The 27,233-nt window shown below is 47.7% G+C and overlaps 1 protein-coding gene across 1 annotated transcript in view; it reads left to right on the top strand.

Annotated features, from left to right (window-relative positions):
- Window positions 1-27,233, top strand: part of LOC106807469 (ankyrin-2-like) — a 136,454-nt gene that overhangs the window by 37,276 nt on the left and 71,945 nt on the right. The window contains exons 4-19 of the mRNA XM_014809802.1: window positions 2,902-3,000; window positions 5,524-5,622; window positions 7,104-7,388; window positions 8,689-8,787; window positions 9,673-9,870; window positions 11,365-11,562; window positions 12,090-12,287; window positions 12,744-12,941; window positions 13,473-13,670; window positions 15,134-15,331; window positions 15,941-16,138; window positions 17,216-17,314; window positions 19,489-19,672; window positions 20,206-20,313; window positions 21,508-21,734; window positions 21,912-22,075. Of these exons, the coding sequence (XP_014665288.1) occupies window positions 2,902-3,000; window positions 5,524-5,622; window positions 7,104-7,388; window positions 8,689-8,787; window positions 9,673-9,870; window positions 11,365-11,562; window positions 12,090-12,287; window positions 12,744-12,941; window positions 13,473-13,670; window positions 15,134-15,331; window positions 15,941-16,138; window positions 17,216-17,314; window positions 19,489-19,672; window positions 20,206-20,313; window positions 21,508-21,734; window positions 21,912-22,075 (2,750 nt within the window). The remainder of the gene's footprint in view (window positions 1-2,901; window positions 3,001-5,523; window positions 5,623-7,103; window positions 7,389-8,688; window positions 8,788-9,672; window positions 9,871-11,364; window positions 11,563-12,089; window positions 12,288-12,743; window positions 12,942-13,472; window positions 13,671-15,133; window positions 15,332-15,940; window positions 16,139-17,215; window positions 17,315-19,488; window positions 19,673-20,205; window positions 20,314-21,507; window positions 21,735-21,911; window positions 22,076-27,233) is intronic.

The following is a 27,233-nucleotide window of genomic DNA, read 5'->3' as shown; positions in this document are numbered from 1 at the left end:
TATATATATATATATATATATAATATATATATTATATTTTATATATATATATATATGATATATATTATATAGTGCCGTTATTGGCTTATATAAAATCTCCCTCCGCTATGTCTATCAGTTGGTATTAAATTCTAGCTTTTTTGTCTTATGTTTCATTGACGTCACTGCGTGGTTAGCGCGCAAGATCTTCTGGAACATTCGATTAAGGCTAGACGGCTTCTACCACGTCTTTAACTTCGCTACCTACTATCGCGCTGCTATGACTATGCTTGACACATTAAATTCACCGTCTCCTACTTCTATATCTTTCTGCATCCTTAAATATTCTACCACCATACATTCCTTCTGGCTGTACACTCACTTCGATCTCATTTTATCATTGCTAGACATTGTATCACTGATATACCTTGTATCGAATTCCCTACATTTATTCCCTTTTTATACATTGTATCATCTGCTATTACGTTCTATTGCCTTCTATCACCTTTTTCTACCTTTTAGTCCCTCATTACCTTTCATCACCTTATACAATGTATTTTTTTATTACCTTCTATCGCCTCTTATATATTCTTTCACCACCCATACCTTGTATTACTTTCTGTGCTAAAAGCTCGCTGATATGGTCAGCAGGGATGTGTGTATGCAGGGTATATCGGCTGTAGACCTACTGAGCTGACAGTCAGTCACGGATGGGAATGCAATCGAGAGCTTGCATGATAGGGATCACATGCAACGACGAGTTCTATGGAGCCGCATGCGACACGCTCACATCGCGCGATTTGAAAGACACCCTAACTCGCACGATTGTGTTTCGGAGAACACGGGGCGCGTTGTACAAACATCATTAATGCTACTAGCTGTGACGATCATACGTCGAAAATGTCATAGGTTTTGCACATTGTGCGTGTGTTGGTTTGTACAAGTGGCATGTGCAAAGGTTGTGATATTTTAGACTGATGATAGTCATAATTATTTATGATGTTTGCGATAACGGGCCGGTGAACATTTAAAAGCTGACGTGTGGTCGGTGTTACTTCGCGATAAGTTCGGCTGCACCGTTACTGCACATCCGTGCCGAGTTGTATTTTACACGGGAGATGTTTCCACAAGTAGATTTCCGTTACAATTTGTAACGCTTTTTTACTACAGGTTTTACAGCAGCCACGTTACTCGTATCCTATGTAATAATATTTGTACTAATAAAAGTTGCAAAGATATTAAAAATCCGACCATTATTTTATGGAAAATTTGGTAAAATAGTGATACAAAATAGTGCGCGGATTGTGTGCCCATTTACTACTTTCAAATCATACGCGGCTATTGGATTGCTATTCGCTGGATTAACCCGCAGAGCTCGCCACTGAAAAATAATACCAGCCTTGTGGCAGTGGTATCCTGAGTTGGGGCGCTAGGAAGGGGGCGCTGCATGCAGTTTGCGAATATGTGCCGAGCACTTATCATATGATCTATTACTATAACTATAAACCGATCTGTAAATATCAAAAATATAAATAAATATATATATATATAGAAATATCTATAATGATCACATATAAACGGTTTATATCTAGATCAGTGGTGTAGAGGTGTGTTTTAGCGTGCAGAAGGTCGTTAGATTTTCCCAGCATCCCTACCACGTGATCAGAAGCCGCCTGCTTCCTTGCTGCTCTAGTGATGACAGAAAACGCCCGCCTGCAAAGCATCGCTCGCGCGCTACCCATCCGCGTCCATTTTTGAGTTAGTTCGGGAAGCCATCGGTTACAGTCCGTGCGACATATCGGCAATAAATACGGAATTACCGCTAGTCGCAAATTGTGTTCGAAGAGAGAGCTAACGAATTGCCACAGCTGTTGTAAGAACAACGGTGGGGGTAGGGGTATAGAGAGGCAGGATGGGGTATAGGGACAATAATGGGCGTAGTGTGTTAGAGAAAAGGTTAAGGTATAGAAACAATAGCGGGGTAGGGCTGGTGGTAATGGAAGGTTGGAAGTATAGCAACAATACGTTAGTTTTGGATGGGGATGGGGGTTAGATACATAGGATAAACAGTCTTCTGATACCTCCTGCCGACCTATTTTCTGCCACTGTCCCTGGCAAGAGTGTACAGGCCAACTATTGAGGGAGATTTCTAACCAGCGTGTACTGCTAGGACATACGTGTGAGGTTTGTTTTCGTGTGCGTTTGCGTGCGTGCATGTATGTGAGCTGTGTGTATGTCGGTCGCGCGCCGCGGTATACTGTATATGACTGGATATACCTTCGTTAGTCACGGTGTGAAACCTTCACCCTTATTACTGACGACGTGAGCTACGCTGCACCCATCTTGACGTATGTGTGTCGTGTGTGTGTGCCGGGTGTGTGTGTGTGTGCTTGTGTGGTGGTGTGTGTGTGTGTGCTGTGTGTGTGTGTGTGTGTGTTTGTGAACGGGACCTTTAGATCGCGTGTTTCCCTTTTATTTTGATAGTTTCCACCGGTTAATTTCACTTTACCGAGGAGATTTTGTTCCGGAGCTTCCAGGCTGATTCTAAGTAACGTTTAATCTGATCTACCCAATCCCCATAACATCTATGTTTATTTAGCCCCAAGATGATGAGCGATCACCTGCCTTTCCTCAGCTGTGCAGGCGTGACTCCCACTTCTTGGAGCCTGTCCACATGATGCTTCCTTAGGTGTTTGTATGCCGGGCAAACTACAGGAAATGCTTTAGCGTCTTCTGGTTCCCCTTATTGCACACAGCTGCAATTTTCTTCCCCTAACCATCTCCTGGTAGTTTTATTTACGGGGAGGCATCCCGCTCTACATTGGTACAGCAAGATGCGCGCGTGTGTGTGTGTTTGCGTGCGTGTCTATGCGAGTGTTTTACATACTAACAGCGCGTGTGTGTTGGTGTTTCGCTTTGCAGAAGGGCAATACTGCGCTGCACATCGCGTCACTGGCGGGTCAAGAAGAGATCGTCAAAATCCTGATTCAGAATGGGGCCTCAGTTAATCAGCAATCATCGGTAAGACACAACTACTCTCACTCGCTCTCACGCTTGCCTTGCCTCTCTCCTTCGTGTGCCGTCCATCTCCTATCATCCCCTTACTTCTCACTATCCCTCTATCTTTCTCTCCCTCTCTCTCTCTCTCTCTCTCTCTTTCTCTTTCTCTCTCTCTTTCTCTCTCTCTCTCTCTCTCTTTCTCTCTCTTTCTCTCTCTTTCTCTCTCGCTCTCTCTCTCTCTCGCTGTTTCTCTCTATTGTGCTCTCTCCCCATCCCCCCTAATTCTCTTCCCTCTTCCTCTCCACATCTTCCTCTTACTCCCCTCTATCTTTCTCTCTTTCTCTCTCTCTTTCTCTCTCTCTCTTTCTTTCTCTCCCTCTCTCGCTGTTTCTCTCTATTGTGCTCTCTCCGTCTTCCCTCTAATTCTCTTCCCTCTTTCTCTCACCATCTCTTACTCCCCTCTCTCTTTATCTCTTCTCTCCCCTTCTATCCCTCCTTCTTCCCCGCTAGCAGCAGCAACATAGCAAACACAACCATGAGCGAACCGACGTGCACTTGTCGACTAAAATTAGATTCTCACGAAGCAATGCGGCGGTGTAGCGGAGAGGCGTTTGCGTGCGGGTAAAGCCGGGATCTTGGCAGGCTTTTGGGTTTCACTAGCGACGCGCTACAGGGATCTGTGCAATGCTACGCCCTGCAGAGTTCCGAAGCTTAGTCGCTCTAACGGCCGTATTCACAACCTCACGTGGTCGCACCTCTGAAACAGCAGCAGAAGCAGTGGAGAGGAGAGAAGGGAAGAATGAGGACGGGGTTGGGACGAGGAGATAAATGGGGGAAGAGAGGGCTAGAGGGAGAAAGAGAGAGAAATGGCATTATTAGCAGCAGAAGCAATAGCAGCAGCAACGTCAACACCGCCACCGCCACCGCTACCACCGCTATCACCAACAGCACCACAACCACAACCGCCACCACCAACACCATCACCACCACCGCCACTGCCACCACACCAACGCAAACGTCAACACAAACACAAACACCACCAACACCACCACCACCAACAACAACAACAACAATAACAACAACAATAACAACAACAACAACAACAACAACAACGGCGGTTGCAGTATACAATCATGTTTCTCTCGGATCATATATAGGAACAAATCCTCCTGCAGACCGTGGCGACTCTCTGAAAGCCGCAAGTTCACTGCATACAACACCCAGCGCTGCTGCTGCCACCTACCGACACCCATCCGTCTTTATCAGCTATATACTAAATTTTCCGGGTGTAATAGCGATGCTGGTAAACACGTAGTGGGCTCGCGTGTGCCTGGCGACGCATGGTGATTGTGCGTGGTACGAGTACGTACACACGCGGTTATTACGTGACTAGCTTCTGGCTTCGGTGATGGCTGTCATTTGTCATCGGAAAATTCCTGGGCGATTGGAGAAGCAGCGTGCATGTGGTGATGCATGCCTCCTGGCGAGAGCGAATGCGATCCAGTGTGTAGAGCAACGATGAAATCAATAGGAAATGAGAAATAGCCCGCTGAGAAAATATGCAGTGAGCCGTAGTACCGTTAGATGCAGTTCCTCGTTCTCGGCCTCTCTCTCTCTCTGTCTGTGTCTATTTCATCTCTCTCTGTCCTTCTCTTCCGTTCTCGTTCTTTCTCCCCTCCCCCTCTCACTCAGTATGTGTGTGCGTGTCCGCGCGCGCGTGCGTGCGTGCGTGCGTGCGTGCGTGTGTGTGTGTGTGCGCGCGTGTGCGCGCGTGCGTGCGTGCGTGCGTGCGTGCGTGCGTGCGTGTGTGTGGGTGTGTGTGTGTGTGGGTATGTGTGTGTTGTGTGTGTGCGCGTGTGTGTGTCCATCTCCCCTGCAGGTGCGCAATCTCTCCGGCCTCCTCCGCTATCTTATTATCTTTCCTCCTCCTCTCTCAATCTCTGGCTCTCATTCTCAATCCCTCACTCTCCCTTTACGTGACTGAGCAGAATGCGAAGCTTTAGCAGTAGCAATTGTAGTAGCAGTACGAGTGGCAGCAGTAGCAGCACCACGAGCAGCAGCAGCCGCAGCAGTAGCCCGACGAGGCTGTGCGACTGATTGTCTATACTCTTCTAACCCTCGCAAGACCGTTTCTTGGAGCTACCCCAGCAGCAGCAACAACAACAACAACAGTAGCACCAACATGAGTTGCAGTAACGGCAGCAGCAGCAGCAGCAGCAGCAGCAGCAGCAGCAGCAGCAGCAACAGCAACAGCAGCAACAGCAACAGCAACCACAGTATGAACAGCAACCACCGTATCAACAGCTACAACAACAGCAGCAACATTAGCATCAGCAGGAGTAGCAGACGGATCGATGCAAGCGGTGGCAGCTTTTTACTCATTCTCAGTTGAAGGAGCAACCGCAATTTTTCGCCGATGTTTTATAGCAGGCAGGCCTTGCAACGACGCCGTAATGGCATTTGTTCATTTCTGAGCCGCGTTCGGAATTTTCCCGATCGTTTTTTTTGCCGGATTTTATCCTAGTTTCTCTGTTCTATTCGCAGAATGGATTCACCCCGCTATACATGGCAGCACAGGAGAATCACGACAAAGTGGTAAAAGTACTGCTAGCCGCAAAAGCCAACCAGAGCATCGCTACCGAGGTGATTGCGTGCGTGCGTGCGTGCGTGCGTGCGTGTGTGTGTGCGCGTGCGTGTGTGAATCTCTGTGTCTGTGAGTGCGTTCGTTCTTTCGTGCGTGCGTGTGCGTGCGTATACGTGTGCGCACGCGTATACGTGTATACGTGTGCGTCCGCGTGTACGTGCGTGCACGCGTGTATGTGTGTTTCCGTGTTCGTGCGTGTGTGCATGCTTGTGTTTCTCTGTCTTGCGTGCGTGCGTACATGTGTTTGTGTGAGTGTGTGTGTGTGTGTGTGTGTGTGTGTGTGTCCGTGTGTGCCTCTTCCTTCATAATGTCACAGTGTTCGGGCACAGCTACAGTGACGAGCAATGTGCGCACACGACCACTCCCTATATTTTAATTACACTCCGCGGTGTTGTAGTGCTACGTTAATGGCGGGGGTTCTGAGTCACCGACAGTACTTAATAAGATGTAGGCAAGCAACATCCTATAAGCAGAAATACTGGAGATGGTGGCATGAAGACGTCATGTGGAGGCAGGTTGTTGTGTGCATAGCATATATATATAGATCAAGAGTACATAATAGAGATATTGATATAGGGGAGAGTGGTGCAAAATGGCCCCTCGGGTAATATGGCCCCCCCCTTGAAATCCCAGCTTCCATCTTGTGACAAGCATATAATATATATTTCTACCTCGTCCCAATAGCAGACAATAACAATATGGCGGCGGTGGCTGTACCGCTCATTTCGTGCACAGTCTGAGATTGAACATTTCATTCATGAATAATTTCCCCATAATAGAGATATTGATATAGATATAAGATATTGTGTGTATGAAGGATATCTGTGTGTGCGCGCAAGTGCTGGTGTGCACGTCTTTGATGATATGTGCCTACGACATGTCTATACATTATACATAAATACGTATTTATGTCCGTTTATACAAACACACACATATATATATATATATATATATTTGTTTGCTGTGCGTGCATGCGTGCCTGCCTGCGCGTGTGTGTAAGCAGAGATGCTTTTCCAAGGAGGTTACAGTTGAATGAGCTGTGCTTTTGAGGCAGTCCATCTAAAGTACACAGTCTGTTATATATTACCATTCATGTCATGTTTTATATAACACCCACGTTCTATCTCGCATCTATAGTCAGTGCGACTTTGCAAAGCGATCTAATTTCGGTAAAACAAATAACTGATGCCTTCTCGCATGGAAATTCATGACTACACGCGCGCGCACGCATGCACCCACGCGTGCATCTCCTATCTCTTTCTTACAACGCAGTCGCAGATGTTCTCTGGTTTGTGCGACTTTATAGTACGATTTCACGCCATTGACAAAATATTTCTACTGCGACCACATGTTTCGTCAATGCGTCACCGACATGTTCTCTTGTTTTGCGTGCACGACAACATGGCTTCCCTCTACCACCACACCTTTTCTCAACGTGCCACTAACGTTCTCTTGTTTTGCTTGCACTCGCGCGCCGCAGGACGGATTCACTCCGCTCGCCGTCGCGCTGCAGCAGGGTCACGAAAAGGTCGTCACCGTGCTGCTCGAGAACGACACGCGGGGCAAGGTGCGTCTGCCCGCGCTGCACATCGCCGCGAAGAAGGACGACTGCAAGGCGGCGGCGCTGCTCCTGCAGAGCGAACATGAGCCGGACGTGACGTCGAAGTCGGGCTTCACGCCGCTGCACATCGCCGCTCACTACGGCAACACGAACGTCGCCACGCTGCTGATATCTCGCGGCGCCAACATCAACTACTGCGCACGGGTACGCGAGGGCCGGACAGGGGCACAGGCACGATCGGGTTGGGGTAGGGAGTCAGGGTGGGGGCTGGGGTGGGAGCTAGTGTGGGGGTAGGGAGTCAGGTCGAGGGACGGGGAAGGGGCAGGATGGTGGGGGTAGGGGTCAGCGTTGAGGGACGGGCAGGGGGGGTAGATGAGACGGGCAAGGCATGGGGTGGGGTAGGTGAGTCGATTGAGAAGGGCGGGCAGGTGCAGGGATGGGGTGGGTGGTAGGGAGTCAGATCGAGGACGGGGAAGGGCAGGATGGGGTGGGGTAAGGAGTCAGGGTGGGGGCTGGGGTGGGAGCTCATTGGGGGTAGGGAGTCAGATCGCAGGGACAGGGAGAGGGGCAGGCATGGGGTTGGCTAGGGAGTCAGGGTGGGGGTGGGGTGGGAGCTAGTGTGGGGGTAGGGAGTTAGATTGAGGGACGGGGGCAGGGCAGGATGGGGGGGGGGTAGGGAGTCAGATTGAGGGACGGGGAAGGGGCAGGATGGGGTGGGGTAGGGCAGTCGCAGATTGAGGGACGGGAAGGGGCAGGACGGGGTGGGGTAGGGAGTGCGATCGATGGAGGACGGGGCAGGGGCAGGATGGGGGGGGGGGTAAAGAAGTGGGAGCCAGGGTGAGGGTAGGGGTAGGCGTGGGTAGGGAGTGGGAGCCAGGTGAGGGTAGGGGGTCAGGGTGAGGTTTGGGGTGGGGATCAGGGTGGGGGTTGGGATGGGACTAGTGTGGGGTAGGGAGTGGGAGCTAGGTGGGGTAGGCAATTAGATCCAGGGTGGGGTTGGGGTGGAGCTAGGGGGGGGTAGGACTGGGGCCAAGGTGGGGTGCGTGGGAGGCCAAGGGATGGGCCAAGGGCAGGACGGGGTGGGGGTAGGGAGTCAGATCGAGGGACAGGGGCAGCAGCATGACGGGGTGGGAGTAGGCAGTGGGAACAAGGGTGAGGGCAGGGAGTGGGTGGGGGTGAGGAGGGGTGAAATATAGGTATTGATGGGGTGGCGGGCAGTGATGCTTGTGGGTTGGTGCAGAAGCTAAGGCGAGGGCGGAACCAGAATGAGGTTAAGGATGAGTAGCCGCAATGCCAGCATTAACTAATGGTCTGTCATAAAAAATAACAGGCGCTTTGTAATAATCTTCTAAAGTTTTATTAAAAGAGTCATAATCCACAGCTACAGACTGCTATGTCCTGCAAACATTTATCTGCTGACATGTAACAGTTACTACAGTCACGTAGTATATGTATATTATATGCTGTTATGCCAGCCAACTGTAAGGGTTTCTCTGTGTTTCAGCATGGCATTACACCGCTTCACGTGTCGGCGAAGTGGGGCCGCGTTAACATGGTCACGCTGCTACTGGGCCGTGGGGCTGCCATCGACAGCACAACCCGGGTAAGCATGCCTGTCTCACAATGCTGTTTCACCATGTTGATCCCTGCCTCATGTTACTGTGTCACCATGTTGATCCCTGCCTCATGATGCTGTCTCCCGTGCTGATCCCTGCCTCAAGATGCTGCCTCATCACAGTTGCCTTCTGATGGGTAGATGTTGAATGTGGCATGGTGGTGGGCGATATGGCTTTAGATTGAGAGAAAGGGAAAAGCAGATATAAAGCTAAAGTTAAAATTTAGCAACAGCAAAATATGACGTTCATCTACCTTAATTACTATACAATGGATCCAAAGTATCAAATGGTAGGTGGCTGCATGCTAGTAAGTAATGGGTCAGTTGAAATTCTGCAAAGACGGTTGGGAACTGAATTGATAAATGGCCCATAATAGTGAACAACAGTATTGAAGAATCAATATCATGTAAAGTGGTGTTGGCTGGCACGTATAAACCAGCTGCTATGAGTGGTACAAATCGACCCCCGGTTTGACAATGATGGATGCCATTTTAGAGTTAATATTTTATAAAATGTCCCACGGTGCACATATAAAATGTCTACTGGGCAATCAGAGATGCAACGACTCGTGCAAAACGACCCTCTGGTTGGCAGTGATGCCCGCCATGTTTGAGTCGATGTTATACACGAACTGTGTTTGAGTTATGTTATAAACGGCATGATGCACTCGCATTTCAATAGATACTATAAACGATTATGGACATTACGTTTGATTCAATGTTATGCAATAATGGATCTGCCATGTTTGAGTGGATAATTTAAACAGTGGCGGTGGACGCTATATGTCTGAGTTGACGCTAGGCACGTTGTTGGACACCATGTTTGAGTGCACACGCACGCATCACCACTAATGGTGTATGTGTTCTGTACAGGATGGCCTGACGCCACTACACTGCGCGGCACGCAGCGGCCATTACCAGGTGGTCGACGTCATAGTGGAGCATGGAGCGCCAATCTCCGCGCAGACGAAGAATGGGCTGACACCGCTGCACATGGCAGCCCAGGGCGACCACGTGGAGGCGGCCCGTGTGCTGCTGGCACACCGCGCGCCCGTCGACGACCGAACCGTGGTACGTATCATGCGCGTGCTGCCCTCCCCTAACCCCGAACGCACATCGAACCCTGAGTGGTCTTATATAGCAGGGAGATATCGAGTGTTGCTGTGGCTGTCATCCAGGGTACAAATGATCTTAAATGAGAATTATCAGATGAAACGAGAAGTAAATGATGTAAACGTGGTAATAATAGAAGGGGTGAGTGATCTAGAATTAATTATCTCATTTGAGATTATTTATCTCTCATCGTTCTTTTATCGGAAAATTCTCATTTATGATTATTTACCTCTTTTTACACACCCTTGAAATTATACACCCCTGATTTAATTAGGTTTCGAGCACTATGGCTAAAGCACCAGTGTGAATGTTTCCTCCAAAGAAGGATTTTAGAAGCAGCTTGCTTTTAGCAATAATTTTACAGTAAAACAATGAGCGAGATATCCATGTAGGCCTACTATTTATGTGATTGGCATGGTAGCAATCCAGGTATAGAGCAGCCATTGCTGTTTATTACCATGAATGTCAGTCAATTTTTCGGGGGTGCCTCAACAAAATATTTCATGACACTTTCTGTCAGTGTTATGGTTGAGATAAAATTTAGCCATGTGCAGCGTAATCCCTGTATTAATAACCGTACTACTATTACCACTACATTAATAACAGTATTAACCTGCGATAATACTACTCTGTAATAATGCTTGCCACTTTTTTGTCGAAGCTTAATTCCCTAATTCCCCCATGAGTCGACGTGCCGTACGTCGATCTATGAGCCTATAATTGTGATGGATGTTTTTTTAACGATGGCTCGGGTGGTCGAAGGTGTAGGAAATCGCCGGTAATGGCGTGCGCGCAATCGAAACAGGAAGACGTTTTGTTGAGCCTGGCCACCTTCCCCGTGTGTGACCTCCGATCGACAGATCACAATCACCTGGATCTATGCAAGGTCGTTACTCGGACAGCCATTATGGCCGCCTGTGACAGATGATTTCCCCACTATCCCTGTGTCAGTACTTTCTGAGTTGCATCTTGCGGTGTCACACTTGGGTCGACGCTAAGGTCGTCCAAAGATCACCAGTCTGATGCTCCCTTACTCCTCTCCCATGCAGGACCTCATGAAAGCACTGTGCATTACTGCTCACTACAACCATACTATTGTTGGATAACTGCTGCTCGCTGACCTTTGCTGACCTTCACTGACCCTCACAGACCTCTTTCTCTCGCTCTCTCTCTTTCTTCTGACAGGACATCTTGATGGCACGGCACATTGCGGCATATGACCGTCCGACAAGTGTTCCAGTAAGCTTTGCTGACCCTCACTGACCCTCGGACTGACTCTTAGTGACCCTCACTGACTTCTCTCTTGCTCTCATATCTGCAGGACTTCCTGACCGCGCTGCGCACATCGCAGCATACTACAGTCACGTCAAAGTCACCAAGCTGCTGCTTCCTTACTTCTAGTGACCCTTACTGACCTTCACTTACCCCCTGCTGACCTCTCTCTTCCTGCAGGACTTCCTAACTGCGCTGCACATCGCAGCGCACTACGGCCACGTCAAGGTTGCCAAGCTGCTGCTGGAGTGGAAGTGCGAGGTGAACGCGCGCGCTCTGAATGGCTTCACGCCGCTGCACATTGCCTGCAAGAAGAACCGCATCAAGGTCGTAGAACTGCTGCTGAAATACGGCGCGTCAATCGAGGCGCAGACCGAGGTGAGCGGACGCTCTCTTGTTCCCACGCGCGAGCAGAGTGTCGCGTCGGCGACAGCCATCCCGGAAAATTTCCGTCGGGAGATTTTCGTTCTGGGGATTAACTAGGCCGATTTTTTTAACTAGTACTCGTGATCGGAGGTTAGGATAATGGTAAAAGCATTGTGAGTTCCTTCGTAGGCTTTACGCAGAAACCGTAGCATTTCAGAATGTTATTTAGAAGTGAATCGCCTGAAAGGAAAGTGGGGGTGACGTGGTGAGAAAGCTTCTTCGCCAAAGCTGTGGCGCTTATCGAAAAATCGAAGGCTGAATTAGTTCGTATTGAATTCACTCAAAGTTTGTGAAATATTTACCAGGAAATTTCTCTGAAAAAATGGCACTTTATCAGCAAAATAAATTGCCGAATTCGTTCGCATCGACTTTGTTGAAATTTACGACATTATCAACGACAACTTGGGTTTTACCTAATAGTGCAGGTTTATTGTTGATGTGTGTTTGTGATGTGTTAATTGTTTTATGTGGCCTTGCAGTCCGGTCTGACGCCCCTGCACGTGGCATCGTTCATGGGATGCATGAACATAGTGCTGTACCTGCTGCAAAAGGGCAGCTCGCCGGACACGCCGACGATGCGTGGTGAGACCGCGCTCCACCTAGCTGCGCGAGCCAACCAGACCGATATCATCCGCATACTGCTACGCAACGGGGCCAACGTCGATGCCCATGCTAGGGTGAGTGACACTGTCTACCTCTCCCCAGCAGCTACCCTACTGATATTCTTCCTTCCTATTCTTTGCGTCCAATATCACACTCTGAAGACTGATCTCATTGGCATGACCTCTAGTTAGCACTCATTGTATTTTACCATCAGAACATGATGGACATTCTGACCGTGGTAGCTGCTGGTTTGGTTGCAGAGATGTGTGCTCTCGTTGTCAACCTCAGTAATTGTCATATTTGTCAAACATTGCTCAATCGATCGCCAAACATTTTAATCCTGGTAGCTATCGACCTGTTTTGCCGAGGGCTGTCATGCTCGTCACCTCTACTCATTGTCACACATGGCAAACAATGTCGATCATTTGTCACACGCTGGCAACCGCTGCTCAGCAGATTCGCACCGTCATGGCCGCCGCCGAAAAGGTTGCACGCGTGCTGACCCCTGTGACCTTTCTGTCGCCTTCCAGGAGAACCAGACGCCACTTCACGTTGCGGCTCGGCTCGGCAACTCGGACATCGTGATGCTGCTGCTGCAGCATGGCGCGTCCGTGGATGCGGTCACCAACGACAACTACACGGCCCTGCACATCGCAGCCAAGGAAGGTCAGGAGGAGGTTGCCTCCATCCTGCTGGACCAGGGAGCGAACATAGCTCTTCACACTAAGGTAGGCAGTGTAGCTCTTCACACTAAGGTAGGCAGTGTAGCTCTTTACACTAAGGTAAACTGTGTAGCTCTTCACACTAAGGTAAGCGGTGTAGCTCTTCACACTAAGGTAAGCGGTGTAGCTCTTCACACTAAGGTAGGTTAAGAGATATTTCTTCACACTAAGGTAGGTTAAGAGATATTTCTTCACACTAAGGTAGCTTGAGAGATATCTGTTCAGACTAAGATATATATATATATATATATATATATATATGAGCAATATAGAAATGTAAAAAACATTGTGAAAGTACATCTCTCAACCTGTTATATATATATATATATAATATTTTATTCTATATGCTTTGCAAATGTTTACGTAAAGTGTGAGAGTACTTAACATGATTACGTACAAGAGTGTAGACTTCTTAACATCCAAGCAAGAAACTAACGTACTTGTCCAGCGCGAATACATACGCCGTCCTAATTGTTAATCAGGGGATCGATCGCACAACGGAAGATGGCGCTGACTTTGGTCGTTCTCTCATTGCAGAAGGGCTTCACACCACTCCACCTGGCGGCCAAGTATGGCAACATGAAGGTTGCCAAGCTGCTAATCCAGCGTGACGCACCGATCGATGCCGAGGGCATGAATGGAGTCACGCCCCTCCACGTAGCCGCCCACTACGACCATATTAACGTCGCCCTACTGCTGCTAGAGAGCGGGGCTTCCCCACACACTGCTGCTAAGGTGAGCAGGCGAGAGAGGGGAGGTGGAGAAGGGAAATGGGAGGAGAGGACGTGAGGGGAGTCACCGCATTACACGTAGCCGTACATTGCTGCTAATAAGTATAAGATGGAAGAATCAGTCGCTGTAACATGTATTTGGGGCCGTTTTTTGCTGGACTGTGCCTCGCTTCTACATGCACTCTTTCCTTTTCCTTTTCTCTTCTTCTCTCCGCGGAATGTCTACACACTGCTGCACATCATGTATGTAAGAATGTGTCAGACTATGCTTTCCCACTGTACCCCTCTCGTTACTTCTCTCTTTCTCTTCCACGCCCTGCAGAGTGGCAACATACCACTGCCAACCGTGTGTATGTAGGGATGTTTTTGTTGAATTTAGTCTTCTCTGTTGTTCACTCTCATCACACTCATTCCGCGGAACGGTTACACCCCACTGCATATCAATTGTATCTGGGAATATTTTTCGTTGAGCTCTGTCTTTCCTCTCCTACCTATTTTACGTTGTTCCTCTTCCCGTAGAAGGACTACACCCCACTGCACATTGTGTGTGTGTAGGCAGTGTGCCTTCCCTCAAAACTCTTCCAACCTATCCTTTCTCTTCCTCTGCCTGAAAGCCGGGCTTAGGTCGGCCTTGCGACGCGACGCGATTGCCTTGCGACTGATTTTCTGCAACTGGTTGCAAGTCGCAGCGACGATCGCGGCGCAGAGAAAGTTTGACCTAACCGTGAGACTGCCAGCGACGGGTCAGCGACGCTCAGCGACTGGAAAATTTTCAGTCACAGCGAGTTGCACATGTTCTACTTTCGTGACGCGACACGACTAGTTCCACCAGTCGCAAGCACTGTTTTTCATGGCTACTACCTGACATAAGCTGCCTTGCCATCGCAGCGACGAGATTCGTATGCATAATGAACAATGCATGCAAATAAAACAATCCGTGCATACATGCAGTCATATACACAACATGCACACAGCAACAAATCATGTAAACTCATTTAGTTGCGCGATCTATAGGTGATCGTCGCTTCGACCTAAGCGCCTTCTGCGACTGGCTGCGACTGGGCGCAGGCAGTCGCTGTCAGTCGCGTCACCGTCGACCTAAGCACTGCAGTCGCAGTGAGTTGCAGTGCGTCGCGTCGCGTCGCATTCAATCGCAACCCGACCTAAGCCCTAATTCACATTTCGTGCGTAGGGATGTGATGGAGTGTGCCTTCCCTCAACACTCTCCCAACCTATCTTTTCTCTTCCTTTGCCCTAAGAACGAGTACCCCCCAATTCACATTGCGTGTGTAGGGATGTGGTGGAGTGTGCCTTCCCTCAATACTCTCCCAACTTATCTTTTCTCTTCCTTTGCCCTAAGAACGAGTACCCCCCCCCCAATTCACATTGCGTGTGTAGGGATGTGGTGGAGTGTGCCTCCTCTCGACACTCTCCTTACTTCTCTCTTTTCATTCCTCTCCCCCACAGAACGGTTACACGCCATTGCACATCGCTGCCAAGAAGAATCAGATGGACATCGCAACAACACTGCTGGAGTATGGAGGCAAGCCGAACGCGGAGTCGAAGGCTGGCTACACGCCACTGCACCTCACCTCACAGGAGGGACACAGCGAGATGGCTTCACTGCTGCTTGAGAACGGCGCAGAGGTCAACTGTCAGGCAAAGGTCAGTGAGGTCACGCGCGTGCGAGCGGGCAACTTGTTTTATGCGGGGATCACACACGCGAGCGTGTGCGTGTCCTGCGTTCGGGTGCTGTGACGTCAGTAGCGACGTTTTTTGCTGTATTTTACGTGTTTGTATACTGCATCCCGCGAGCAAGCAATCGCTTGTCCTGCGTGGGTGCGTCACGTCGTCAGCGGTGACGTTGACATGTTTGTTTGTTGGCAGTGATGTTTTTTAAGGGGGGAGGGTAAAGGGAGCTGTAATCGTTTGTTTTCTGAGACGTGAGGTTTTTTTTTTGTCAGCCGCGGGAACATGTTGACCTTGCTTTTGTTTGTGCTTGCATTTGTTCATGATGTCTGACACGCACGCGGAACATACCGCTCACAGTGTGCAACATTGTTTGTTCGTAGTTTGTTTGTTTGTTTGTTTGTGCGCGGGTGTGTGGTTTTAGTTTATCAGTATTATTAGTCACGGCAACCGTTGCCACAGTAACGCCCTCTGATTCCGCTTGCAGAACGGGCTCACACCAAAGCACCTGTGCGCGCAGGATTTTCGCGTGCCTGTCGTCACGGCAACTGTTGCCAGGGTAACACTCTCTGTTTCCGCTTGCAGAACGGGCTGACGCCGATGCACCTGTGTGCTCAGGAGGACAAAGTTCCCGTCGCGGCTATCCTGGTGAAGCACGGTGCAGCGATCGACCCGCAGACGAAGGCCGGCTACACACCACTACACGTTGCCTCGCACTTCGGCCAGATCAACATGATACGGTTTCTGTTACAACACGGTGCCTCGGTGGATTCGAAGACGGAGGTGGGTGCGGGAAGGGCATGGGGGTTGGAGGCCGATATGGGGGAGGGAGGGGAGGAGGTTGTGAGGATGGTGCGGAAAGAGGGTGGGAGGTGGGTGTCGGGGTGGGAGGACTAGGTGGGAGCCGGTGCAGGAGAGGGGAGGGGGAGTGGGAGGCGGGTATGGGAGAAGGGAGGAAGGATGGGAAGCGGGTGCAGAAGAGGAGAAGCGAAGTGAGAAATTGGAGGGTTGGCGGAAGGATGTCAAGGATGTGTGAATGGGAGTGAAGGGGTGAGGGTGGGAGGGGCAGGTGATTAAGAGATGGGGAAATGAGTAGGATAAGGAAGAGGCGAGGGTGGCAAGAAATAGGTGTGTAAGGGAGGAAGGATGTAAGGGAGGGAGAATGAGAGTAAGCGAGGGCGGGTAATAGAAGGTGAGGGTGGAATAAAAGAGGTGATGCTTGCAGGAAAGAAGTGATTGAGGGAGGGAGGGAGGGAGGGAGGGAGGGAGGGAGGAAGAAGGTAAGAATGCGATAACGGGGGTGAGTGAGGGAAGACTGGGAATAACAATTGATGCAGGTCGGACGAGAAAAGCAACAGAAAAGGGTGGAAAACGGGGGAGAGTGGGAGACTTTATTAACCGCGCAATTTCTCTAATTAATTTTCCGGAAGATTAATAATGGTACACTTCCGTAAGTCAACTCGTATAATTTGCAGGCGGGCATGAGTCGACTCACGAAATAGCTTTCATGGCAAAATAATTGAAGACGGGCGAGCGAGTGCACACGAGCCGTCGTTACACGCGCCGGCAATAGAATTCTTTTGTCGGCGAACTTTCGTCGTAAACCTTTGTAATTTGCGTGGGCCACCTTGGCCGTCTGGCTAGCAGTCACGCTCATATCTCGCCAACCGTCGTCTGGCGCCGACATATTGACGTATCCGCCATGTTTTTGTCACGAGTCGCAGCTGTTTGCTGTTGCGGATAAGATGCGAAGCGAGAAATCCTGACTTTAGTGAGATTACCTGCACTGGCTTCACGAGGGATTACTCTCACGACTCAAGGGGGGTTTTCATGTTTTCTCTCGTTTTCTGTCTCTTGCAGATGGGGTACACCCCGCTCCACCAGGCAGCCCAGCAAGGCCACACTCTTGTCATCAACCTACTGTTGCAACACAAGGCATCACCTAACGCACTCACAGATGTAAGTTTTTCGGCGCAATGGTGTATTATGTTAGTCACGTAGCGAGGCGTGGATCGGAGATGAGACGGGGCTGCGTGGCCATGTTGGAAATCTAGGTTATCGCTTAAGATGTTAAGCTTTAAGGTGTTCGGTCGGGTGCTAATTGCGTACGAGAAAATGTGTACGTACTTGTTTGCTACATGTATAGGGTAGTTTCAATAATACACATATATTTCTATTCGCGCGAGTCTAGGTCTAGTCTATTTTCGGTGGTGCATTAACTGCATGAACCAACCAGGGTACCATTTGCTGGCCAAAAAAATATGCTATCATATACGCGGGCGAGTTAATGACGTTAGGGAGAAATGTCCGTTTATATGCGGTATGTAGTTATAGTTGCATTACATAATGGCTGTCTGATATGAATATAGAATCGGTGGAATTTTTAATAAAAGCACGCAGGGGAAGTGGAATGGGTGGGGATTCGCGGAAGTCACGAGTTCCTAGCTCGATCGAATGTAACATTAAAGCAGGGAGCTGTTTTCTAAACGTTAGGATGTAGGAGGCAGAAAACATCGTAAAATAATTATGACTGCAGCGGATCTTAAATGTCATGACCTTTGCATGTTTGTACTTTCGACTTTTTACTCTTTGCGTTTACTTTTACTTTAAGTCTTGCGCAAAGGTTATGGCATATTACGGTCGTGATTACGTTTATGATGTTTTTGCCAAATCTCGCGAACCTTATTTTACCTGCTAGAAATTTTCTCGATATTATGAAATCTAACCGTCCGACGCGAGACAGTGCATTGATTTTCGTCTGTCAGATGCCGTTTGTGTTTTCAGCCTGAGGTGGCTGCGTATACCGTGTCTAGACGCGCGCGCGTGCGTGTGTGCGTGCGTGCGTGCGTGTGTGTGTGCGCGTGCACGCGTGAGTGCGTGCGTGCGTGCGCGTGTGCCTGCGTGCGTGCGTGCGTGTGTGTGCTATGCTTGTGTGTGAGCGCGCGCGCGCGTGTGGTTGCGTGCGTCTACGTGTGTGCTTTGCGTGTGTGAGTGTTCGCGCGTGCGCGTGTGTCTATGTGTGCGCGATCGTGTGGGTGCGTGCGTGTGTGTGTGTGTGCGCCCCTCGCACGCAGTCTAGACATCTCCTGTGACGCTCGCACAAGGCTGTTATTAATAGATGGCCGTCCTCGTCGCTTAGGGTCTTCGTGTTTACTTGCTCTCACGATCAATGTAAAATTGACGAAAGTTGAAAGCTGCGTGCAATCTCTGTTGGTTCACGAGAAACGTGGCCCAAGTTATGTGACAGTTGTCATCAATATTGTAAGTGTCAGTGATTACCTGCCACCTGCTACCATGTTATATTATAATCAGGAGTCTATCAATATATATTGATAGACTCCTGATTATATCGATATTGATGTAGCTAACAGCAGTATTGCTCTACAAACTCCAACTTGTCTCTCGTTTTCCTCTCACTGCCATCCTGTTCTCGTATAATGCTTGAATAGCAAGTCTGTTATCGTCAGCTATCATACACAGCACACACGCACGAACGCACGCACGCACGCGCACACACACACACACACACACACACACACACACACACACCCACACACACACACACACACACACACACACACACACACACACACACACACACACACACACACACACACACACACACACAACACGCACACGCACACGCACACCACACACACACCACAACCACACACACGCCCACGCACACGCACACGCACACGCACCACGCACACGCACACGCGCACGCGCACACGCACACAGCACACACACACACACACACCACACACACACACAAACACACCACCTCTGTTCTCCTAAGAGGCAGCTATATATATATATATATAATATATATATATATATATATATGCATTTAACCACCTCTATAGAATGGCCACTTTTATAATAAAAAAAACCTTCAGCGTTTTATGAATGACCCTTAATTAAAATTTAAATAATGTATGAATGCAATTTCCACATAACACTGTGTAAAAAAGTCCAGTTTAACTGCCTCAATCCACACCATTACATGTTAGAGAGAACGGATTGCAAACGATACAAGACTATGCGTTTGCAAGACTGCGCATGGATTTTCTATGTCTCACAGGCATGACGATACATCTACTTATTTCTCTCATGTTTGTCTCTGCTCACAGAATGGACAGTCAGCGATATCGATAGCTCAACGTCTTGGCTACATCTCAGTGGTAGAAACGCTGAAGGTTGTAACAGAGACCACGATCATCACCACTACGACGACGACCACCGAAGAGAAATATCAGATGGTCTCTCCAGAGACCATGCAGGAGACATTCCTGTCAGACACCGAGGACGAAGGAGGTACGGCAGCGCGAAGCAGAGAGGAGGTCATAGGCTTCCCCTTCCGCACACCGCACAAGCTCTCTCGAATTTTGTTATTCCCGTTTGTCAATTTCGGAAGTGAATTTTCACTCCTCTCTACCTCCGCATCCTCATTTTTCACTCCTCTTTCTCCTCCTCCCCTCCACTTTCTCCTTCTCCTCCTCCTCTTTCTCTTCCTTCTCCTCCTTCTTCTCCTTCATCGCCTTCTTCCTTTTCTTCTTAGTTTTTTCATGCTTTACATCTTTGTTGTTGTTTTCTTCTTTTTCGTCACCGTATTCTTCGTCTTGCTGTTATTAAAGGAAGAGTACTTGACACAATGTGTAGGAACCTGCGTTGGGTAGAGCAGACCATTATCTCATTTTCTAAGCTTATTTCAATTCTTAATGTTACCACAGCTTCTAGCTATTATTTCTAGCAGCCCGTTTTTCTTCCACTTTGTGTTCTGCAGTTTTCTTTTATTCGTACGCCTTTCTTTTACCGTTCCTTTCTTTTTGCCGTCTATGACGCTGTAGAGGATATAGAGTACTTGGATAAGTATGGAAGACCCATCTCACAGACGCGTAGCGTCTTGCTACCGTACATTGAGGACGGTACATTGATACTGGACATGCCCATGTATGGTAGGTGGCCGTCACAGGCTGCTGCATGGAGTGTGTCTGGCATCCGCTTTGCTTCCGTCTAGACTTTAACAAACGCATTACAGGTCCTCCTGAGAGACGTTTTACCCCTGGAGATTCGACTGTGTTTTGTCTATCTACTGTAACTTTTATTCTCCAATGGTTATTAACTCCCAATTTCGTGCGCACGCTAACCTAAGCAGCTATATCGACGGAAGGCAGGTGTAGTGTCCATACGCGTGCGGGGGAGCCCAGAGGTCGTTACAAAGTTGGCGGGCAAGTTAACGAGCAAATGCGGCCATGTTTTATGCCTGTGCTAATATTACTCTGGCGAAACAGGGGTTCGCTGGCAACGCAAGCGAATGCATTACTAATATATATACCAACAATCATCAACAATTCATTATACAGTTTAGTTCATCATTTAATTTAGTTAACCAGTTAATGTTAAGCAGTGGTACAAAAAATTAATTGACCTGCGAGAAACAGAAGCGAGAGCATGCGTTCGGCTGGCAAGAATTTTCCTAAGAATTATGACATTCACTGTTAGACTACACTAACCCTATCAGAGTTGCCATTTTACTAATAGCTTTTATTCTGCCTGTGTCCTATCTTCACCTCAGCTCTTAATAACATTGCTGCCTGTACACCACACCTTTCTCACACCTGTGAATGATGGAAGCTGCTGCCTATTTGTGAATGATATCAGTCTCAACAACCCACCTTTACCACACCTGTTAATGACATCGTTTATCTTTATCGCAACTGTTAACAAAGTTCCTTACCTGTGCACAGGTGAGGACACATTCTTCAGCGATGCCTCGTACTGCTACCTGTACATCTCATGTTAAATGTACCCGTTAACAACATCACTTACTTTTATCACACCTGTTAATGGCATTGCTTACCTTTATCACACCTGTTAATGGTATTGCTTACCTTTATCACAGCTGTTAACGATGCTGCTTACGTTTATTACAGCTGTTAACGATGCTGCTTACCTTTATTACACCTGTTAACGAGGTTTCTTACCTGCGCGCAATGTCAGGACACCTTCCCTGGTGATGCCTCGTACCACCATCTGTACATCTCGCATTAAACGCACCTGTTAACAACACCACTTGCCTTTACCACGCCTGTTAATAACGTCACTTACCTTTATCGCACCTGTTAACAAGGTTTCGTACCTGCACGCAGGTGAGGACACATTCCTCGGCGACGCCTCGTACCGCTACTTGACGACGGATGAGATGAAGTCGCTAGGCGACGACTCCGTCATGCCAGACCACGACACCAAGCAGCAGCCGGGCGCTGAGTCGCCGCTCATTGCCAAGGAGCAGCGCGCCACACAACAGGCGGCGCCACCTAGCAAGATGGACCTGGAGAAACAACGCGAGGCAGAGTACAACCGCTACAACCAGAGGGTGAGTAGCGGATGAGCAGGGGTGAGGGAGGGGCAGGGGCGGGGCAGGGATATGGAGATGGAGGGAAGGGGAGGAGAAGAAAGGGGACAGGAGGAGAGGAGGGGGTGGAGGGCAGGATATATATATGTATATAATATATATATATAGCTACTTATTTATTTGTTTTTTGCTCATCAGGTGTATCAGCCTCCAGCTCACACGTTCAACATAGACAAGTACTCGGATATGCTTACCAGGATTCCTTCCCCGGGAGAAGAGAAACAGGAGCGGGAGTATCCCGAATATCAGGGAAAATTCGAACCGGACAACATTACCGTGGACCGCACGCCAGTTCACGTCGGGTAGGTCCACTCCACGATCTTCTACCTTGTAGCTCTCGTGTGACCTTGATATCTCATGTACCCTTGCTATCTCATGTACGCTTGCTATCTCATGTGACCTTTATATTTTATGTAACCTTGCTATCTCGTGTGAATTTTGATAGCTCATGTGATCTTGATATCTTATTTCCCCTTGCTATATCACTGACCTTGATATCTGAGGTGCCCTTGATATCTTGCGTGATTTTTATATCATGTATGGCCTTGATATTTCACGTAATCGTGATATCTCGTGTGACATCTCTGGTGTAACCCGTATCCGTTATTGCCACGCGAATTTCTGTGCCCTTTGATTTTCAGTTCATGTCTGTATGCGTTCATTAATATAATCCAAAGGTCGTGTTCCTGCCGTACGTTATTTATCAATATTAGGCAATTAATACGTGACTGAAAATTGATTTAAAAAGAAAAACATTTGAGAGGCAATAATTCTATTTGCAGGCGAAATAGTATGATCTAATATATATATATATATATATATCTTATTGAATTTCCACTTAAAATGCCACACTGTACGCCCTGTTTTCGGAATGAAATTGCTCGCTGGCTGAGTGTTGTCTAAGAGTATTGTTATATCGATTTATTGCGCTTGCTAACCTTGCCGCTAGATGGCGATGATATTAATAAAGCTTCTTCGTCCACGTGCTGTGTGCTGTATACATAATACTGGCATACTGCTACATTCAGTCCGTGAGCATTTGATCCCTTTGACAATGAATGTTATACCTGATGCGATATCTTGATATAGGTTAACATTTTATACAAGAAAGCCATTACTACCGCTTGAACTGTGTGTACTGTGACACTGATGTTTTATCCTATATATAACTTTTTTGGCATATTTTCTTCCTACACGCACTCGGCAGTATGGAATCGCTTTTTTCCGCACTGTGACGTCACCATAGATGACTCTATATTACTAACATATATGTTTTTTTCCATTTCTTTCACTGCCGCCAGTAGCAAGCTCAAATTTAAGTCGTAAGTACATGTTAATGTCACATCTCTTCGCAACCCTTGTCGCAGGCTGTAGAAATGCTAGTCAGGGTGGGGATGGGGGTGGATAGGTGAGTAAGGGGTGTGTGAGATGGAGTTAGTATTAGTGCGGCGCTGTTGACTTGGGTGGCTAGCTGCTAGTGCCTGTGGGTATGCACGCACACGATACAGACAGCAGGCAGAGTGCATTTACAGGACATTAGTGACACATGGGGGCCATATTGAATATTTACAGACAAGAGAACATGCGACAATGGGCGACTCCGCGTTCTAATATTTTTGTTTATAATATTATGATCTATTTACCTTCATTTTCAGGCAGGTTACAAACATAATCTTCCCCTCGCGCGGGATCGCGCGTTTCCCCCAGCTTCTGTTTTCCAGATAGATTTTAAGCGTATTTTTTCCTGTGTTTTGTATCGCAGAACGACATTCCAAGTTTTTGGTGAACTAGAACAAGAACATGGGATACAAGCGTGGGATACCATGTCAGGAAGGTGTGAACGCGGCGCTGTGAATGCGTGTATCGCTGCCAATAACAATGTGCTCGGCTAGAGAGTTTCTCTTTCAAAGCTCCTCCCCCATCCCCGCTTCATTCTCAGCCTCAATCCCCCCCCTCCTCCGCCGTCCGCTCGCTCGGGATTTTGTACCTGCTCCTTTATTATTGATATCAGGATTAGTTTCATGCGATGTATTTGCGTCGATGGCTGTAGTCTGCTTTTCTCTCTGCGTTCCCTACTGTGATCAGCATTGTCCCCATTCATCATCATCATCATCACCGTCATCGCCATCATCGTCACTATCATTTCCATATAATCCTTATCAGCACACATACTTTCTCGACGGTAAAACAGCGTTCATCAGTCATCGCATTATCCTCAGCGCTGCCATTAACCACAGCACTGCCATTATTCTTAGCATTGCTATTATCATTATTATCTTTATAATAGTCATAATCATCGTCCTCTCAGTCACAAACGTCATCGTAGTCGTCGCTATCGTCATCATTATCGTCATCGTCTTCTCGTCATCACAATATAATGTCTATCAGTATCAGCTACATTCATAATTCACTGCGATTCTGCTGGTTACACAATCCTAGTCATTAGTCCGTAAACGAAATCGCTCCATGTTTTATGTGTGTCTGTCCGTAGAGCTGCAGACTAATGTTTTTCGCATCCTTTATATTTTTGCTTTCACGTCTACTCCCGAGTCCCGCCTCCCCTGATATGTCTTCTTAAATCCTCACTGAATACCCGGCCGAGTTATAAAGAAGATAAGAGAAACTCACTAGCCTTGCACGATGTTGACTACTTTTCTACTAATCTACTTGCATTCGTTCTGTGCACATTAAAATGATGTACGACGATAGAGGAGTTTTTCACCCCACATTCTCTTCACGTTGCATACACTTTTTATTGGTTCGAATAATTTCGAGAAAATCTCTCCCACGGCGGCGTTCAAAAGAATCTTACTAATAACTTTCAGTGGATATATCTGTAGCAGTAGCTTCTGAGTGGTAGATTTTAATAACACCTAATACATCTAGCTGTGTGTGTCTGTATGTGTAATTTATTTTAGGTATGTGTGGTTTTCACGTCTGTAGGTAGAAGTTTACAGGTATAACAACACTCACGAAAGCTTATCCGGTAATGGGCCCAGGTATAGCTGTCAACTGAATCAGCAAACAGCGTGAGACAGCGTTTCTAAATATACCGTATTACATTAAAATCTAACGGCCATTTTTAGACTGACATCACACGTCCCCGTGGCCATGTCCACACGGTACAATTCCTGTGTGATATTCATGGAGTTAGTCTCTATCTTTCTGCTCACTTATACAAGCTAATGTTCGCTCTCGTTTGCACGCAGAGCTGCAAAGCAGCCCTCGGCTAGATCTGGGTAACGCTCCCTTCGATCGCATCTCTTTACTTCTTTCAACCCTCCCAGCAAGAGCAGTTTATTTTCCAACGTGTGTGCCACACGAGCACAGCCACACTGGCAATCACTGAAGCAGCATACTGACGCTGAGAGGGTCTATGTCCCCCAGGGTACTATCGGAGTGTACCCTGGGTACGGTTCGATATACCGGAACGTACCCTTGTACTAACTAATATGCCGGACCGTACCTCGCTTACTCCACCAACGAGTCTAGGGAGTCGCCTACGCCTACTCCCTAACCCTAACCCTAACCCTAAGTTAAACCCTAACCCTAACCATATCAGATAGTTACCATGCAGGGTACGTTCCGATATATCGAACCGTACCCAGGGTACCCTCCGATAGTACCCTGGGGGACATAGACCCTATGAGCCATACTGACCGTTATATATCCGAGTAGCTTTCGGAATGCAGCACCAGGTGGCAGCAATGCATTGGAATGGGAGTCATGAGTCAATCACTACACATAGTTAGTTCATCGATCACTTTCTGTAGCTAGAGATTATTTTATCAATCTATAGAATACGAGTGGAAATCACACGCAGCATCTTTTGAGTGCGCGCATGTTATTATCAGCACCAGAATAGGGCAGTTAGACGAGTTGGAAAGTTGCCTCTATTCCATTTACACCTCACCTCACAATAAATTACCCTGAAAATACTTCACTGCCTGGTGAAGACGGAGTCGATCAGCTCTAACTCGCTCAGCGCAGGGTATACATACATACGGGGTAATATCACAACAATTTGTCATTTCTTCTCATACTTTTCCTCTTCCTCTTTTTCTTCTCTCTCTCTCTCTCTCTCTCTCTCTCTCTCTCTCTCTCTCTCTCTCGCTCTGTCGAAAGTTCTCTCGCCACACACAGACAGACACACCCTTTCTTTCTCTGTAAATTCACATAGACGTTACTGAGTGACACAAGACTCACACGCTCACCATGGCACATTTACTGCAGTAATTCACGGTAAATTGTTGGGACAGGTGTGCGCATGCGCGGGTGGTGAACGCACATGTTGCGTATAACACATAACCGCTTGCATACCTAATAATATTAATAATATTAATAATAATAATAATAACCAGTGCATATTTTACCTGTGCCGTATATCGTTCACGGACGGTCAGTCCTTTTTCAGACAGCTTTGGTGAATTAAGATGATCACTGTAATTAGCACCCGTGAGATCCGCCTAGGGTTTGTGTCACGTAATATTCGTTGCGATTAACCGATGCCATTGTTGTGTTTAACATGTACTGCGTCTGTGTAATAATCTTGCCTGTGTGACGGGCAGTCCGTTAGTGTGTGTTAAGCATTGCTGTCTGTAGTTAATTCGAATTGCCGAGCACGCTGTAAATGTAGATTAAAAGTTTAAAGATTCTGATCGGTTTTGACATTTTTGCATAATTCTCTGTTTAATCCTGCTTTGTTTACAGGTACTGTGACATTTCGCGGTTGTCGGTCTGTCTATTTTTAGTGCCACCATTCCGTAACTGCGTGTGATGCGTGTGTGTATTATTTCTTATGTCACAATTACTTCTTATTGTTTACCACAAATCAATTTCTCTCTCCCCTCTCCCCTTTTCTCTTTCACACTTGTCTTTCCCTGCTCTCGCCCCTCTCTCTCTCTATCTCACTCGCTTCCTCCTCCCTGCCTTCCTCCCCCTACTGCCCGCCCTCCCCTCCCTCCCCCTCCCTCCTCGCCCCGCATTCTTCCCCTATTTCACCCATATCTATCGCCTCTCTCCCGTTTTCTCCGAGATTCCACGGAATATTCATCATAAACCTACATATTTTTCGAATGCGACACGATATAACCGCCATCAACTCGACGACAGACAGACAGACAGCCAGCTACAGGGGCAGTGCGCATATTTCCCATCGTTTAATGAATAGTATAATTTGATCAATTTTTTCACGAAGCAGGCTCTCACAACACACACATTTATTTGCCAGAAAAAATGTATGCCATATAACACACACACACACACACACACACACACACACACACACACACAGGTACACACACACACACACACACATGTATATGTGTGTATATACTACAGTTGAATTTAATGTGATTACAGTTTAACATTGACCTGTTACAGCAATGAGCTTCCGATATAGCACACACACACACACACACACACACACACACACACACACACACACACACACACACACAC

The sequence above is a fragment of the Priapulus caudatus genome, unplaced genomic scaffold (assembly GCF_000485595.1).
Source record: "Priapulus caudatus unplaced genomic scaffold, Priapulus_caudatus-5.0.1 Scaffold217, whole genome shotgun sequence".
In the NCBI taxonomy this organism is placed as follows: Eukaryota; Metazoa; Priapulida; class Priapulimorpha; order Priapulimorphida; family Priapulidae; genus Priapulus; species Priapulus caudatus.
The sequence above is the reverse complement of the archived record's forward strand: the minus strand, read 5'-3'. Positions and strand labels throughout refer to the sequence as shown.